The sequence below is a fragment of the Hirundo rustica genome, chromosome 4, assembly GCF_015227805.2.
Source record: "Hirundo rustica isolate bHirRus1 chromosome 4, bHirRus1.pri.v3, whole genome shotgun sequence".
NCBI classification, from domain to species: domain Eukaryota; kingdom Metazoa; phylum Chordata; class Aves; order Passeriformes; family Hirundinidae; genus Hirundo; species Hirundo rustica.
The window spans coordinates 6,330,641-6,348,804 of NC_053453.1; the positions used below are offsets into that span (position 1 = coordinate 6,330,641).

At 49.0% G+C, this 18,164-nt stretch overlaps 1 protein-coding gene across 6 annotated transcripts in view; it reads right to left on the bottom strand.

Moving 5' to 3' along the window:
* Positions 1-1,226: 1,226 nt before the first annotated feature.
* FRMD4A (FERM domain containing 4A) overlaps positions 1,227-18,164 on the bottom strand; it is a 360,571-nt gene continuing 343,633 nt past the window's right edge. For 5 of the 6 annotated variants that reach the window (XM_040061690.2, XM_040061691.2, XM_040061689.2 and 2 more), the window contains 7 exons: positions 16,033-16,261; positions 14,861-14,917; positions 14,156-14,393; positions 13,580-13,744; positions 10,920-11,779; positions 8,466-8,562; positions 1,227-4,955 (listed from right to left, as the gene is read on the bottom strand). In XM_040061690.2, the coding sequence (XP_039917624.1) occupies positions 4,853-4,955; positions 8,466-8,562; positions 10,920-11,779; positions 13,580-13,744; positions 14,156-14,393; positions 14,861-14,917; positions 16,033-16,261 (1,749 nt within the window). In that variant the 3' untranslated portion in view covers positions 1,227-4,852. Of the gene's footprint in view, positions 4,956-6,643; positions 6,716-8,465; positions 8,563-10,919; positions 11,780-13,579; positions 13,745-14,155; positions 14,394-14,860; positions 14,918-16,032; positions 16,262-18,164 lie in introns of all 6 variants that reach the window. The other variant, XM_040061688.2, reaches the window with a different exon arrangement.

Below are 18,164 nucleotides of genomic sequence, written 5' to 3' on the forward strand. Positions count from 1 at the left end.
GAAAGATTCTTAGGGTAGGCATGTGTTGGACCAGTTTATTTTAGTGGAGGAACTGGGTTCATCTACAGCTGGCTGCCATAACATCATCACCATGGATCCAGTCTTGCCCAAAGAATGAACCTGACTGGGACGGAAGTGGCTTCACTTCTCAGGGGGAAGGGAGAGCTCTGACTCCTGGGTCCAGGGGATGAGAACGTGATGTGGTGCCTTCCAAGAGCAGTGCTGGTGTCAGATCTGGTGCAGGCTGCCCTGAAAGCTGCTCCTGAGGTGGTGAAGAGCGACCTGCAGCACTGCTGGAGTCACTGCCAAGAAACCTGAGCCAAGGTCCTGGAGTTCAGGGGGTGACTGAAAACCTTCACTGTGGCTGTTTGGTCCATCCCAGACCCTCCTGGCCTTCACTGCAGGCAGTGGTTTCCTGCTCAGCAGTGCTGGTGATGGTCACAGGGGCTGCCTGGCTCTGGGCTGCTGCCACTGGTGGCTCCCTGTGGGGTGTGGGGAGGATTGGATGGATGATAGAGGTGCTGGGAGGGGAAGAGGCTCCTTGGACTGTGGAAATAAATGGAGCAGGAAGCAATGGCCCTGGGAAATGTGGCATGCTCCATGTGAGACTCTCTGGCTGTTGGAAGCTGCCTGTGGTTTTGGGAGGTGCTGGGTGGCCACATAGGGGACAACAGTGATGTTAAGTGATGTCCCTAACCCTGTGCAGGGGTCACTGCTGTCCTGAGCTGGAGCAGCCTCTTGGAGTGGGCTCCTTTGGGAAGTCACCAAGCAGGCTGTTCCTCAGAGCTTGGGGAATGTGCTGGTGCTGAAGCCTGTCCCACATCCACTGGCATTGCTGAAACAGCCCTGCAGTGACTTGGCATCCAATCCATATAAGTGAGCATTAATTTTAGTTATTTCAAGCTGTGTGTTGGAAGGAAGTATTACTTGTGACTTTGCTTCCCACAGTGGTGGGACATCAGTCACACTCTGTGTCCTCCTGAGCCCCTGGGACCAGTGCTTGGGAGAACACGGCACGGAGCAAGCATGCATCTGCTGGGATCTCTAAAAGATGGGCTCTTTTGGGGAAATGTCAGTGTTTCCTCCAATCAGACCCGGGGGCAGCCGAGGAGCAGATCCCTCATGGGCATCCTGGCCAGCTGTGCACACATCTGGAGCCAGCATCCCTAGCAGTGGTAAGGATTGCCTGGGCTCTGCCCTCCCAAAGAGACCATGGCAAGGTTTCATTTTGAAAATGCTTTAATAAGGAAGTGTTGACAACACCGTTTTGCAAAATGTAAAGGTAACTATACAAATTCTTAATACAAAAAGAATAAATTAAAAGCAGATCTTTTAATTCTGCAACTTTTTCTACAACATACATATTTTTTTCCTTGATTACAGTTGAACAGAATCCAGTAAAATCATTTTCCATGCTCTAAAGTCAATTTCAGGATAGACCTAATTTTTTTTCTTCTTTTTTGTTTTTTTTTTCCTTTTTTTTTAAACTAGAGAGTCCATTTTACACAACTTGTAATAAAACTATTGACATTAATATATATGTAAAACTTTACATCTAGTTAACTAAGCAGTAACTGGTCATCTGATAGCACCTGAATGGGGATCGGCTATGCCTGAAACTAAAACTAATACAGAGTGAAAACAAATTGGACTGTTTCAACATTTTCAACACTCGACTGCATATAATATCATTTAAAAATAAACCCTGCCTCCCAGCACGGCCCCGTGCAGGGACCGTCCCCTGGCTCCTGCCTACACAGAGGGAGTGTCAGACACAGAGACTGAACGTGGTTGTGGCTTTATGGCAGATGGAGCCTTCAAAAATAAAAAAGTAAAGGAGGGGTTAAGTTGGTAGTCAAGTGCTTGTCTATAATAGCTATGTATATACCCCTCCGTGTTATACTTAAATATGTTAATCTCATATGATTAACATTTTATGTACATTTGTGTTTAATTGAATTGAGCTAAACAGTAAAACCTGTTTTACTTAATCTGTCTTTACTACCAGACTGGCTGCTCACATGTGCCTTGATTGCAAACCAGAAAAGCAGAACACAAAGCAAAACTCAATCCGTTTCTAGAAAGCTTTTTCTCCACTCCAGCCTGTTTGCATTTTAGGCTAAATGTTTTCATTTTTCCCCCTAATTTCAGGGCTGCCACCTTTTAACCTTTGCTGCAAAACTGCAGAGCTGGTCTTGGAGGAATTGTTTCTTCCTGTAGTGCCCAGAGGCCTCATAGTGCTGCTGTTGTTGAATTCTTTTTAATTAAAAGCGGTACACAGAGAAAAAACAAAAAAACCCCAAACCACTTACCAGGGAAATTAAAAAGAAAACAGACAGTTGCTCAGAGCCCCTAAAAATCCTTGGGCTAAATTATTTGCTGTAGCTTAATTTGGTCCTTATTTAATCCTTTCACTTTAGCTACCAAATCTTATCAGTAAAATGTCATTAATCAGTACTATCTCTTATCCAGCTAAAAATCCAATTAGGAGCTTGAAATAATTCCCATGTTAAAGACCCCAAAGCACAAAGAGACGGTGAAAATCGCATTTTGCATGTCCAGATAAAGGCTGCAATCTCACCAGTGGCTGTTCTTCCAGAATTGAAAGTAAGGCTTCAATTACTGTCACGGTGCATTGCACTCCCCGGTGACGTTTCAGGGAGGCCCAGAAGCGCAAGGTTTGTGTGGTCACCTTTGTACACCCTTTGCCAGTGTTTTAGTGGGATTTTTTCATAGGGATAATTAATTTATGTTTCATGTGTGAACATGAAAGAGTTTCCTTATCACAGAGTTATGGAAGGGTTTGTGTTGGAAGTGACATCAGCCGGTTCCAACCCCTGCCATGGGACACGGACACCTTCCACTAGACCACGTTGCTCAGAGCCACATCCAGCCTGGCCTCTTGCCCCATCGAATCCTGGCTCTGTCACAGGTCTCCCTGGACAACTGACAGCCTTTGTGCCTGTCACTGCCTCATCTCTGCAAGGCCTCCTCCCCACCTCACCAGTGATGCGAGGCAGCAGAGCCGGGAAACAAAGCCAACACTTCTGGTGTGAGTTGCAGAAAGAAATTGGCACGAGCTGCTTGCATTAATGTTTAGAAACCCCATCGTTTTTCAAAGCCTAATTACACAGAACCCATTCTCTTTTAAAGCCTGGAATGCAGTTTTCCAGCAATCTTAATACCAAAAGGTGTGGCAGCCCCCCAAGTCGCGGTGTTTAATTTGAAACGTTTCGCCCTACTTTGTCTGGTAGACGCTGTTGTTATTCTTGGAACACACACACACGCGCACACACACTCACACTTGTTTTTTTTTTCCTTTTTCCTTAAACTAAAGCTAACTTCAGTTTCTGCTTTTCACAAAGTAACCCCCTCCAGCCGTTTCTTTTAATGCCTTTCCCATAGGAAATCATCGTTTGCACGCACCAACGGGGGAAGGCCGGGCGCCCGCCCCCATCGAGTGGCAATAAAAACAGCATAGCACCGCAGTGAAGACTAAGACGTGCCAGCTTCAACATCCACCTAGATTGTGCACTTGTTCGTTACAAAAGTGTCTTTGAGGCCTTTGAAAGTTCCATGGCTTGACGTGTATAAAGCATTGCTCTAAAGTACGTGTAAACTTGCAGCTCCTTCCAGGCCGCGCTCGTGCTGCTCTGTTTGGTGTCCGCGGGCAGCTCCTGCTCGTGTCCGACGCCTCGCTCGGTCGTTTCTCTCTCAGGGGGAAGCTCTGCCTGTCTGCTGCCTGTCCAACCCCGCTCCAGGAGCCTTCCTGCCTCCCGACAGACCGGTTCTCCCACACGGCAGCACGCGGGTGACGAGCCCTTTGCTACACTGCTGCTAACGAAGGGAAGAGGAGTGGAACCGAGACGTGAACGCAGCTGGGCCGTGTCAGGTCGATCGCGATGTGCTTTCCCTCGGATTTCACGTTAACGCTTTGTGCAGAAATAGATTCGAATTTATGGGCTGTATCTGTTTGCGGAAAGGTTTTTATTTTTTTGGCAATTTTTATCTGTATCAAAACAACCAATACAATCCCAACCTCTCCATGTATTGGTGGGCACTCTGCCAGCCACAGAGGTGCTGTGAGTGCAGTACTTGCCTCTGCTTTAGGTAATGCCTTTGTATACCTTGTCTGTCCAGTTCAATAGTGGCTTGCAGACAGCGATGCTGTGATACCAGCCCAGACTTCGGGTGCACCTGCAGCACAGGGGGTTGTTTTGCTTGCGTGTAGGTGGACTCCAAATGAAGAAGGAAATGCCATTTTGCAGGGGGTGGTTGTGTCTGCCATCAAGTTAAAGAAGGGAGATGTTTTAGCTAGAACTTGCTGAGCAACTCATCTTGCCATTGCCGACCTGATTGTGAGACCGACACATCTCTGAAGTGATGGGATTTACTGTTTCAGAACAGATGCACTTTCAGGAATATGGTTTTCAGCCTCTGTCCTATTCCCACCCCCTTAAAACTAATGCTGTTGGCTTCAGCTTGCAGGTCATGGAACTCTTACTGCTGTTACGTGCTGTGGAACACTAATCTTCGATAGGAGGCTTGAAAGGCTTCCATCGTTTCTAAGGAAAAGCAAATTTGAAACTGACTCTTCAGACGGCTGCTCCTCTCCACCCGCTGCCCGTGGCCGTGGGAGGGACGGGCACCCGTCTGGCAATGGGATGTGCTGCAGCTGCCGTGGTGGATGTCTCAGGGCCAGTGTTCCATAAACGTTGTCTTGAATTGCATCGTGACAAAAGTGCTTAGAGTTGAAGCTGGTGCTGGGTGACAGTGCATCTGGGTAAGGCAAATGAGAGGCAGTGAGGTGATCTCAGAATGGCATTGATGTGATTAACTTGAGGTCAGGGGTTCACACTAGAGTTCCAGGCTTGGCTTTTTCCTGCCCATACCACTGGACATCTGCTAATTCTGGATAGAGGGGAGAATCCAGGAAACAGCTATCATTGTAGTTCCTGCAGGAGAAAGGAGGCTTTGTTAGGATAGTGAGTGCTCCTGGGAAGTTCAACCATGGGCATAAAACATTGTGTTATGGGTGGAGAGGAATGCAGGGTATTCACAGACCCCACTGCACTCTGCCTGTGTCTTCTTCCCCCCTGCCCTGGGTACAGCAGCAGTGCTGTACAGCTCTGCCCTGCTGTCCTGCTCCGTAGTAAGCTGGGATAGAGACTTTTCTGTAGGATGCTCTCCAAGGAGCAAGTCCTTAGAGCAGCTCACTTGGACATGGGCGATATCACCCAGTGGGGATACAGGAGGAGGGTGGTGGCACTTTCTGTGGCACTTCTGCTCTGGACAGAAGCCTGTGCATCACTGAGCTGTCCCAGAGTTACGTGGCCTTCCAGGGACAAACCAGGAAGGGACTAAAGAGAGCGTGCTAGGCCTGATGTGGAAAGGACCATGTTCTGTTGCAGTAGCCCAGTCCTCATCTTGGGCTATGTTTCCCATCAAGCTACTGCTTCTTTTGCTACCTGGCTTTTTCTTTGCCTGTACTGAGCAGCTGAGACAATTTGTAAGAATTTTCTTTGCTATTAAGAGCTCTAACCAGTGTCAGCTCCCAGCTTAGGCTGTGGAGCTCCTTCCCAAAGGAAAACAGGTCAAAATCTGGATCTGTTGAAAAGTGACTGCTGTATCTGTGCAGTCATAGTCAGAGCTGGTGTCTCTCCCTCATACTTTGATTTGAACCGACTTCCAAACTAGAGATTGTTTTGCGGCCAAAAGCAGCAGATGTACATTTTTCCCGTGTACTGAGGGATTCTCACTCCTTCCTGCATTCCCTCCCCACCTCACAGGACTGATCTCACATCTGGTGCAATTCCTGCTTCCTCTGCCCTGTTTTCCACCTGGTTTCCCTGGGACTGGTGTCTGAGAAGAACCTGAGCAAGGGCATCCACATTTGCATGTTAAAGAGCCTTTTGTTTCCCAGCTCAGTGCTGGAGTACAGAGGTTTATGGGATAACTCTAGAAAGCTGGGCTTGAAATACTCGACAGATGCCAGCTGTGAATGGTTGTAGATTCAAATTAGAGTGTCAGACAGCGATGGCAGTTTAATTAAAATAGAAATACTCTCAGAGTTTTTTGGTCCCTCCACCCTTCCCCCTCTGTCTTCCCACAGGAATGGGGCCAGGGTTGCTCCTTGTTCCATAAAACCTCTCTGCTGATGCTGCTGCTGCAAACAGCCTCAGCTCTGTGGCAGGGAGGGAGGAAGAAGGGGTGATGGAGCTGTGGCCAGAGTGAGGCCAGGAGCTCTGGCCAGGTCCTCTGAGCTTACCCGAGCTCGTGTCCCCACCACACTGCTCCCAGACTGGTCCCACAGCACTCTGCCCAGGCGGCTTTCAATTGTCCCGAGCCACAGATTTGTCATCCCCCCCTCCCTGCTTGCTGTGCCCGTTCAGCCTCTGCAGGGACACAGAGCGGGCTGGCCCCAAGTCCCTTTCACAGGGGAAAGTGCTACAGGCACAGACTCGCTGAAAAGGCACAGAGAGGGCTCAGAATGCTCCCAAGCCCTGCAAGAGCCTTGCTGGCACACAAACGGGCACAGAGCTAAAGGGCAGCTCCGGAGGGACAGCAGGAGGCCGGGCACTCGCACTGTGCTCGCGGACTGTGGGGCAGGAGGAGGAAAGAACAAAACATTCCCTTACTATACCTCTATTCATCAGTACTTTGGTGGGTTGGAGACTGAGACTCATCCATAGTGGGTGAGTTGTCTGTTGCTTCTCTGAACAAAGGAGAGCAAAAAGGAGGAAAGAGGAGAGAGGAAATGTTAAAGGAAAGAAGTGACACAGACGTTGTTACGAGCTTATTAATCCAGTGGGGAAACAAGTTGATGAATCATCTTTAGAAAAAGTTAGTGACACAAAAACATGTTGGGGAGAACTGTCAATCTGTTGAGTCGTGCTGGGTGGGCACAGCTGCTCCTGCAGTGGAGGAATCTGTGCTGTGCATCTAATGGCAGACTGGATGCACTCCTGTATTTATACACATACACCTTGGGTGCTATGCTCGGGTATAAAATAAGGGTTGATTTGTCTCCAATTCTTTTTGCACTGGTTGTTGGTGCAGGACCTAAGCTATAAATCCAGGTAGCTTCACTTTCATCAGGTAAGAATTTGGCTTGATGCATTTTTGCTGTGAGAGACAAAGTGCAGGATTTAGCTTGAATAGCAAAATGAGGAAAACTGGGATTATCCAAACAGATTTCTCAGCTAGCTGCTCACCAGTTTTGATTCTGATCATCATCGAGATATTTAGAAGAATTAGGACTGGGATGGAGACTAAGACTTGAATTTAGACTCAAACCCTTAATAGTGGAAATTGCAGTGTATGGTAAAGGTGGGTACCATTTTGCCTACCTTGCTATCCCTTGACTTTTTGTGAAATGGGACCAAGAACATTCTCCTGTTCTGAAAGCACATGCAAAGACCATATGAGGCTGGATGTCAAATGTGTGAATTTAAAATCCAGGTAAGCCTAAGGGGTTTTAGAGCCTTATGGCTCTCCTCATCTCCAATTTAAAGTGCAGTCACAAGCAGTGCTGGAGTAAGACCAAAGGTCAAACCTGGTCATAGGTGACATGGGTAATTAAAGAGCAGGAGATTTTCCAGTGGCTGCACAGTGAAATGTTTTCAAAGTTAGTCCCAATTCATGACTCAGGTATCAGATCTGTTTTCCTATTCAAAGGACTAGGGTATTTTGAGGACTGTAGTGTCAGATCTAGCTGATCTCGCCAAAATCTCATCCTACAGTGTGGGATGTGCTGAGTTAGATGGGATCTGGAAATGACCTTTATTTCACATGGCAGGACAGAACTGCTGGACAGAGAGTGCTAGAGAATACCCATGGGAGCTTGCAAAAGCCTGTTTATTTATGCCTGGAACTCCCTGCCTTGTAAAGAGATGCCAAAGAACCCAATTACTGTATTTACATTAGTAATGGCTATGGGTATGTAATGCTTCCCTTACACTCTGGTGAAGCACCTTCATGTTTATTGGTAGCTGAAAAACGATGCCCTTAAAAGTCATGTAGACACATTGCTGGGAAACCGAGCAGAAAAATGAGGCTGCTGCACACAGAGGTATGGCAGACACTGAACCCTGCCATTTCAACAAGGTCTTGGTGTGGACAGCCAGTGTGATGGCTGCTAAAAAAGAAACAGCCGCTATTTCAACATACAAAGACTAGAGGAAGGAGACTGTCCAAGCAGGAGGAACCTGCAAGGCTCCTTTCCCTGTGGATCTGACACTGCCTGGAGCAGTGCTGGGTGTGGATGACTCGGTCATGTCTTGGTCAGCCTAAACCAGAGCTCCACCACCACGAGTGCACAGGTGGGAGACTGGAAACGCTGCCTGTGGATGTAGGCTATGGAGCACATGGGAAACATTCCCCATAGCTGTGCTTGTGTGTGGGGAGCTTTTTCTCACTGGCCCTGAGCGAGGTGGATTCTCTAAGCTGACCCCACAGACACTCACCCAGTCTGCCACGTGAGAATGTGGTGGGGACTGCCCGGCGGCGTGGCTGCGAGCTCGCTCGACGGCGTGGAACTCCTCTGGCTGTGAGGTAAGGCAGCTGGAAAACAACCAAGGGTGGAGAAAAACGACTGGTGAGGTGAGAACACAAAGGTCAGGGAAGTTCAGGAAGCATCAGCTGGTCAGACCAGCAGAAACATGTCTGGCTCTGAGTAAACACAGCCTGGGACGGACCTCGCCCTGTTCCTGGGTGACTGTGCCTGAGCATGGCACAAGAGCAGAGCTTCTGCTGACACTGCTGCACATCATGGGCTGGATCTGGCCTCAGCTCTGCAGAACACTCAGTCTCCAGCTGAACACAGCCACCCAGACTCTCCTGCTCCTGCCTGGGACACACCATGCTTCTCCCAGCACAGAAACGTGGTTGCTGCTGCCTGGACTCCATGGGTCCTGAACTGGAGGAGCTCAGCCTGCCAGGCTCAGCCTCCTCTTGGGGGTGGTGGGAGATGCTCTGTGTCCCTAGGAGCCAGCGCTGGCAGTGGTGAGAGCCTGGACAAGTACACTGTTCATGTCCTAAGGAGGAAGACAGCTCTGAGGATTTCAAAAGCTACAACTTCCTTTCACAGTGGATTTGTAAAAAATTCCTGGCTTTGTTGACAGTCCTATTAGGGACCAAAGGAAGGCTTAGCTTACTTGAATGAAGACAGAAGCAAGCTGGACTATAAATGGGCAGTGGTTCTTGGGGGAATTTCCTTGGTGAGGGTCCAGCAAATAAATCCACTTGACTAATCTTTCCTCCTCCTTAAGTCTACACAGTGTTGACTCTATGAATTTAATACATGCCCAGAATTTAATACATGCCTAGAAAGTCTGATCCTCTTTGAAGGACAGTGTGCAGCCCAACTGACCTATCAGCTAGGAGTGATCAGCTGAAATTATGGAGGCTTCTACCTGGCACCCCTCTCTCTGCTGTTAAATTCTTTAGCTGTTGCCAAATTACACTTAACGGGAAAAACAAATTTTAATCTGCTTCCTGGAGCTGACAGCTCCTGTGGTCAGTATCCTCCCAGGGCTATGATTGGGAACAGGCTCTGAGCACAAAACCAGTCTATGCTGCCACCTGGTCAGGCCATGCTGTGATTACTGAACATACTTGTGCTGCACAGGTACCACATTTAGGTTTAAAGACACAGCTGAGAGGGGGAATGGACTGACCAACTGATTTTTATGTGCTCTCACCCCATCTCCATGATTTTCCTGAACTGGTACCATTTCCAAGGCTAACCAAAAGCTTTCCAGTGTTCAAACATTTTCTCTTGCTGCATGGAGCAGAAATGCCCATCAACCAAAGGCAGGAAGACAGATTTTCATAGGGAGACACAGGATGGTTCTAGCAGCTACTCAGTTGTGTCTTGGTCCACCCCTAGTACTCCTATGAGTGTTGGCATCACACATCAATCAGCCTCTTCTTGGGAAGCTGTTGGTGGCCCACAAGGAGCCTCTGACTCCACTCTGGAGGTGGCAGCGAGTGCAGGGCCCCACTGGTGCCAGCGTGGTGGTCACCATGGACTGGACACCATGCTGGGATGGCAGAAGGCCAGCAGCCAGCATGGATGGACAATGCACTGGTCTGCCTGGGAGGCAGTGGTAATTGCAGCCAGAGCAATGGTGTCTCCCATGCTGAGGCTGAGCATGTTGCTCAGGTTTTTAGCGAGTCCTTGATCTGTCCACACTGGCTGGAGAAAGAGTGACTGATGGCCAGTAAATATTTAACCTTGGACTGTTTCACAGTACCTTGTGGCCTTCTCAGTGTAATGAATTTGACTGTTTTCTTACCATTTAATATTAACAGCATAGAGGTGTGCAACGCTCTGTACATAACACAGAGGCAAAATACTGCACTAACTTCAGCACCCTGCATTTCAGGGTATTATCAGCAGAGTTATTGGATCTGCATGGGAAAACCAAGTCTCAGCAGTACACAAAGATCTCATCACTCAAACATTTTTGTGGGGGGTGGTGGGGCTGTGATGCCCCACTTAACCTTTCTCATGCTTTTGGTGTTTCACTGAGTACATTTTTTCTCCTAGTCTGTGCTGAACACCTGCTTGCTTCACCATTCCCCTCACTGTGATTATGAATAGTGAGGCTCCCCGTAGCTTTGTCACCCATCACCCAATCTGAGGAAAAGACCTGGCATTAACCAGGCTTTGGTCCCTCTCTGTCTTTTGAGCTCATCTTTGAGAAGTGATGATTTCCATGGAAAAACATTCCCATTGATGAATGTCTCGGACAAGGCTTGCCCCAGTGTTACACCTCCAGGCTTGGTGAGCAGTGTGTGCAGGCCAGGTAACGTGCTGTGTTCTGGCACCGCTCTCCAGCTGGGGTGGAACGCCTGGCATGGATCCACCCGAGCTGAATGAAGCTCCCGCCCCTCTGCCTGGGCCTGGCTCTCACCTGATGTTGCTTTACACATCTGAGGCATTCTCGTGACCCGGCTGTGTGCCACAAAGGTGCTTTGAGAAGATGTGCTGTACTGGGAGCTGCTGTCCGAGGAGGTGGAGCTCGTGTGCGAGAGGCGGCTGTGCTCCTTGTGGGAGGCCGTGGACCGCTGGTACCAGAGCCGCAGCTCGTCCGACACCGCAGTCCTACCCGAGCCCTTCTCGTGGCCCTCCCTGCCCAGGGATGGAGTCCTTATGATCTGGGAGCGGGATGGGGTGAGCCTGACCGAATCTACTTCATCCCCGTGCCAGTTCTCCTTAAACATCCCCCCAGCCGTGTAGGAGTTGGAGGTTTTGAATTGTGCTTTCACGCTGTAGTGTCCCTCCTGGTCGTTCTCCAGGCTCCGCACCACCACGGGTGTGGAGCTGCCCTCGATGTACAGGGGATATTCTTTGATCCTGTACTGGGAGGAGGGTTGGCTCTGGCTGTGCAGGTAGACACGGTGGTGTCCCGTCCCGTTCCTCGCAGCCAGGTTGGGCATACTCCCTGAATTGGAAGAGACCAGGTTTCCTGCTGATTTGTGCCTTTGCCTCTGCCGTTCTCTGGCTTTCGACGGGGAATCCTCTGCCAGGGTGGAGTAGTTGGGGTTCATCTGAGCAGGGTAGTAGTGCTCCGAGCTGGAATGGCTGGTGCAGGAAGAGCAGTCATCCATGGGGTCAGAGCCATTACTGCTACGAGTCCTTGGGGTGTAGAAATCAGGGCTCCCTGTCTCGTTTTCTGAGCCGAGGAGCTTTCCTTGTGACTCCAAACTGGAGCTCCGGTGTCTAAAGTGCTGAGCTAAGCTGTGCAGTCTGGTTGGGCTGATATCTACTGACCTGCAGGTACCAGGAAAAAAAACAGGCTGTAAGTCAACGTGTTGAATCATTCCTCATCCCTGTCTGTACACACAGCCACCAAAGAAATCTGAGGGCACTGAAAACCTGAACCCTTCCAGCACTGCCTGGGGCTGCTGCCTGCAATGCAATCTGCTTCCCTGCTGCAGGGTTTGAGGTGATTAGGTCCTGCTTCTGTTCCTCTCCAGTTCCTTGGTGGTGGCATTCAGTATGCAGCACCATGAGGGACATAAACCCCTGCCCAATCCAGTTTCTCTGGGGCATGCCACCCTGGGAAAAGCCCAGTCTGAAGGGTAAAGCTTGGGAACCTCAAGCCTTGGCTTTGCTGCTTCATCTCTCTCATGGCAGAGCTTTGGGTCAGCACCATCCCTTTGCTACCAGGCTCACCTCATGCCACCCTGCAAATCCCAAAACCTCACAGGCCACAAAGGTGGTGAGATTCCCTTGAGAGTGGCCCATGAAAGTCCTGCATGGGTACAATCCACCTGATGAGAGACAGACAGACAGGCTGCTCATACATGGCCTTGAACATTGTGATTTCTCCACTGGTCATTGAAAAAGTCACCCCTTGTCAAGCAGCTTGGTGCTACTGGGGCCCAGCCATGGGCCCAGCCATGGGTAGCGTGCACAGAACTCTGGTGACGGCCCTTCAGGCAACCACCCCAAATCACAGTTTGCAAGGCTTGATTCATGGCCAAGTCTGGGAGGTCTCTATTCACCCCAACTGCTTGAAGGGCTCCACCCATCCACTCAAGGAGCAGAAACACATCTACCTGACAGATGGCTAAGGCCAGGGCATGCAGCTCATGAATGAGCAACAGACTGAGCAATGGTTGTTCCAAGCACCCAAATGGCCTCTACCCAGTCAAGGCTACTTTTCAAGCCCTATGCCAGGCTCATTTCTCATTTCTCTCAGCTTGGCTCCAGTGTTACCAGACATTGCACCATTGAAAGGTACCCTCAGCCAAACGTTTGTAACAAACTTAACCCAGGGCTTTAATGCCTTGTGTTGTCTTTGCCCGAGGCCGATGTGTTGGCATGACTCTTGATTTATTCTGATCTAAATGATGGTGGCACTTCCCCTTAGGGCAGGACACTGAGCAGCATACAGCTCTGGCTCAGTTCTGCTCCCTGCAGTGTCCATGGAGTTTGTCACAAAAGCAAAAGAGCAATGAAGATGAACAGTTTGTAAAAATCCTGCTGAAAATCACAGTCAAGTTTGGCCCCACACATCAAATCACCTCCCTTTCACACTTCGGCTCTTCCCTCTGTCAACCCTGGGCTAAATTCCACTGCCACCTGGGTCCCCAGCTGGATTGCTTTACACAGGCTCTTGATCTCCATGTAACATCACACACGTGCAAACATTTTATCCATGAGGAAAAATTAACACTATTCAACATTTTGTATCAGACAGGAAGCAACATGTTCTCTCCAGCTGGATCCATGGAGGAATTTACTGCACAATTTAGCAGTAGCACCATATGCATTTAAAAAGTGGGTTGCAGAGCCTATAAATAGTCTGAGATGAAAGGTCCCAGCAGAAGAAAAGCTTCATCACTTCAGAGGAGGGATGAGGGAATCATGTCTATCTGAAGAGATTTCAGGATGTCAGCTCAGGAGAGATCCTCTACTGGCAAGAGCACATAATACTCTTACGTGAACAGGACTGGTTTGTGTCCTTTCCTGAACTGGGAAATAATTCATAGCCTGAGAGAAGGATAAAGCAAGGCAAATTAATTTCAGGGTAAACAAGGTGAGGCTGGAGCCGGGAGGACTTACCTTGTGGAGTGGACGTAGTGCGGACTGCGTACCCGTAGATCCGGCGTCGACGGCATGCTGGACTGGGAATTCCAGTGGGGAAGGCTCCGGATGGGGCTGTTCTGCAGCGAGCTGCTCCCTCCTGCCTCGGCACAGCTCCCGGTGCTGGGGAACCGCTTGTGACTGCTGCAGAGGAAACACCCTGCTTCAGCTCTCCCACAGGAGTTTGGGGAAGTGGCTCCCACACGTTCTTCCAGATCTCAGGCATGTGGCTGAGATCTTGTGGGGCTGAGTGGGAGTGGGGTCAGCTGCTGCTCTGAGCTTGTGTCCCAGCGCTTGCGCTTCTACAGTGCCAGAAGTCAAGGCCGAGTCCTGCCAAAGCCCTCAGATGATCCATCAACCTACCCTTCTAAATGTTTTGTAGAATAACACTGGGATACCAAACAGCAATTGTGTGGCCGTAGCCTGTTTTTATGACCTGCCTATTGGCCAAAACACTTAAAACCCTCCTTTTAGTAAGCAACCACTTTGTAAATTTTGGAAGGGCTCCCACCCATCGCTCCTGAAAGCAGGGAATACCTCTGCGGTGGAGCTCACCTGGAATGGCTGTGTGAGGAGCGCTTCTTGACCTTCTCATAGGGCTCATCCAGGGAGGACTCGCTCCACATCTTGGGTTTGATGGGGGACTTGTCGTAGTCGTTGCGGTGGAAATGCATCTGCCGGAGGCCCTCCAGCGACTGCGGCGGCGGCGGCCGGTTGTGCAGCGGCGGCCGCGGCGGGAGGCCTTTGTGTGGGGACTGCAGAGGGGAGATTGTGCTGGTGACCTGAGAGTCCTCTGTGAAGAGAAGGGAGAGAGGTGATGGCTGTGTGACACCTCCAATGGCAGCACAGCCCTGAGATATGCCATCACACCGCCAGAGCCTGCTTCCTTACCCTGCTTCCCCTGGCTGTGTTCAAGGCCACCCTGAAGACCTGACTTTCAGAAGGGCACTGGCTGACATTCCCATTTTGGGAGAGGATGGCCAGCGAGAGTGTGTGGTGCATTAAAACAACTGAAATCCAAGGGAAAATAAGGGGACATTCCAGGACTGTCTTTTGAAATAATTCAGAGCAGTAACCACAGCAATACTCACTGCTCCAGGCCTGATGTCTGACTACAACATAGAGCCAGGGGAAACCAAGCTTTCTTGCTCCTGGGATCTAGCAGTGGACTATTACACAGAACAGTAATTTCATTTTGAGTGTCAATCAGGAGTTCACACATCCCTTCCCACTGTCTAGAACACAGAGCAGCCAACATACCATCCTCGAGAACAAGGGCATCTGAGAGGGAGCTGTCTTCACTGGCAATGTTTCCTTCTGAAGAGAAGAAAATATAAAGATGGTCAGATGGTCCCAAGAATTGCAGTGACTGAGTGCTGAACTGCACCATGATCTTTGTCCACTGAGTCTTAGCCTTAAGCAGTCACCCACGCCTTCTCCCTTGCAGAGCAAGAGGCAAAATTCCTACAAATGCTTGACTCAGCCCACTCTCAGTCTGGGAGGGCAGAGCTGCAGGGCAGGTCTCTCAATAGCAGGCTGCCTTTCAAGGAGCTGCTAAATCTTTTCAATAATTGGGGATTAAGACTGAGTCACAACAGAGAGCTGAGATCCCCAGAGGAAGCAAACTGGCACAGTGCCATTAGTGAGATTTACATCTTGGCCCTTAAGGTCTCTGGGTTTCATCCATCTTCTTAAAATGATTATCCTGTTGGTAACTATAAGCTCACACTCAGTACCAGTTCTGTGGAATTCAAGGAAATGTTCTTGGAGCATCCTCTGCAGCAGCAGGAAAAGCTCTCAGGTCTTTGGCATGCAGATATTGGAGCTGCCTCCCCCAGCCTGTGTCCTCATGGCTGTTATCTCTGACTGAGGTGCAATTTGGTACCCAGGTCACAAATACAGCAGCTCTAATCTCAGTTTCTGCCACAAAGGCATAGAGAAAAGCTCTGCAAGTCAAAGGGAAAGGGGAAATTCCGCAAGGGAGAAAGAACCTCGGCAGAAAGTTAATGGATTTCATGAAAAACCAATCAACCCAGTAAACCATAAAGTGCCCTGAGAATTACACTGTTAAAAAAAAAAAAAAAATTCGAACACAGCAATGACACAGCTCCCACTTTGATTTTACAGATGCCTTTGAGCTAGAGAGCTCACCCCAATCTGTTAACATTAATTACATTTGTACTGCACCGCTCTGGAGGACACACCAAGAGAGTGATTTCATAGGTGAACAAAGGAGTCACAGCCTGCTGTGCTGACACCCTGATCATCCATGGCACTACACGGCTTTGCTGCTGTGACCCAGCACATCCCTAAGGCACAGCACCCCCTGACAGCATCCCTGGGGTCCTCCAGGAAGGACAGGGTAGAGGGGGAGCAAATTTGGTAGGAATTTTGCTCCCTGCCCTCCGTGATGCTGTGGGCACCATACTCACCATCTATGATCAGGGAGGCTCTCTGGGTTGGCTTCTTCCCAGATTTGATGCGATACTCGTTGATGGCATTCTCGATCTCCTGCAGTTTCTTCAGGGCATTCAGGTAGGATGTTTTCCTCTGCTTCTTCAGCTTTTTGCTGACGTTTGGGTCGCTCGCCAGGCGCCGCGCAGCCTCGGTGATCTGGGACTGAATGGCAAATTCCCTCTCCAGGCGCTCCAGCTCTGCCTCCTGGCAAAAGGCAAGTGGAGTCTGGTTACCACCAAAGTCTCCGAGCCCACCTATGTGGGAGCTTTCCAGAACCTGACCAGTGGTCTCCAACAAAGGCTCTCCATCAGCAAAGCATCCATAATCAGGCTGCTGCCCTCAGGGCCTCCCTGACCACACCCATGTTGCCTTCACCTGCTCTCAAAAGTGCCTGGAAGCACAGCTGGTGGAAGGGATGACCCATACAAGGAGAACATGTGTGCTCCAGCTCTAAGCCTGATGTGCTGTTTGACTTCTCATGCAGTTCAATATGGCCAAGTTCAATGGTGCTCTACTACTCTACTACACATTCATCCTTTTACACCCATCTGTGGGTCACACCTGCCTCCCACCTGCTCCTTCTCCCTGTTTTCTATCTCCATATTTAAGCTTCACTTAATTTCACTGCTATGTATTGATGCAAAGCCACAGCTTTGTCCTCCTTGACAGAATTGCCTGGCATCCACCAAACACTTTGGGGTAAAACAGAGGAAAGATGGGTTAAGTCTCCCCAGTGTATGGCTGTCAAAATCCAGAGGTGAGTATGAGCTCAAGTAATTTTGGGCTGCTGCAACTGATGACACCAGAAAATTGTCTCCTCAAGTTACCAGCCAGGAGGGTGATCTCACAGCCAGCAGTGTGTAACTGTTTGCTCTGTTTGCCAGAAAGAACCAGTGCCCTCAGCATTAGCCCCTGCAGGGCCTCAGCTGAGTTTTTAAATGCAATCAGGTGTACCCTGGAAGCTACCTATCCATTTTTGGTTATCCTCCAAAGTCAAGGGACTTAAGACAATTTATGCCAAAGCATAAGCTGATATAGAGCTTCCCAGTCTAGAGCACCAGGACCCCAAGCTGTGAGCTTCAAAGGGCCTTGCTAATCTGCAACGGATCTGGCTCCCTCCCCCAGCTCAATGGAAGCAGTCTGCTGGAAAGAGGAACACAGTACATTGAAAATTATATAAAAAAAACAACCAAGTTTTTCTACTGTTAGTGAATGGTGAGACAGTAATATATTCATGGAGATCCCCATTACGCAAGTTCAAATCCTCTCTTTGTTCAGCAGCAGTGTAAGAGCTGATGCTGTGGGATTTAATCAGACTGAAGGCATTCTCTGAAGTTTTGATTCTGAGCTTCTTAAAAAATATACCTTTGCTATCAGTGGTGAGTCAGCATTGCCTTAAAACTGTAATTATCATTTCCCTCACTTTACTGAAGACTGAACCCACCTTTTCTGTCTTTTTAACAGATCCCTTTTTGCTTTGAAGACTTTTATGAACTCTATTAGTGCCAGACTTATTAAAAGTGAACTTGACACCGTGGGGTTTTAAGGCCTGGAACCTGATTCATCATCTTCTGGTAAAAGCTTTCCCAGAGTCAGGAATTACAGGCCAGGTAAAGGTGATTACCAAGAAAAAAGCCAGGACCCTTCCCTGCAAGTCTCGCTCTGACAAAGGTCTTGCTAAAGGTAATGGTGAGTTTGATGTGAGAGCTGTCATTTCAAACCTTCACAGATCCAGCTCTAAATCATTCAGTACATCCTAGGAAAAATATATTAATTTTCCTTGTGTCCATAATTGTCTATTTTCTTCCAGTGAGGCCCCTATAAATAAAACCCTAGGAAATGAGAGCTATCATCTGCCTTCAGATGGAAGTGCCTTGCTTCAGGTCTTTGTCACAGCCAGTAATTTCAGTCCTGGATTTACGTGGTTGAGGGAATATTTCACCTTCTGTTTTAAACTGATTTTCCAGTGCTTGCACTTGCTGAAAAGTGCATGAGAAGCACTCCTAGCCTCCCTAAACGCTTTCACACTGGCAGCCAAACACAGCCCAACATCATTGTTCGAGAACAGAAACGTACAGTTTTCAACACAGCCTTGAAATTTGACAGA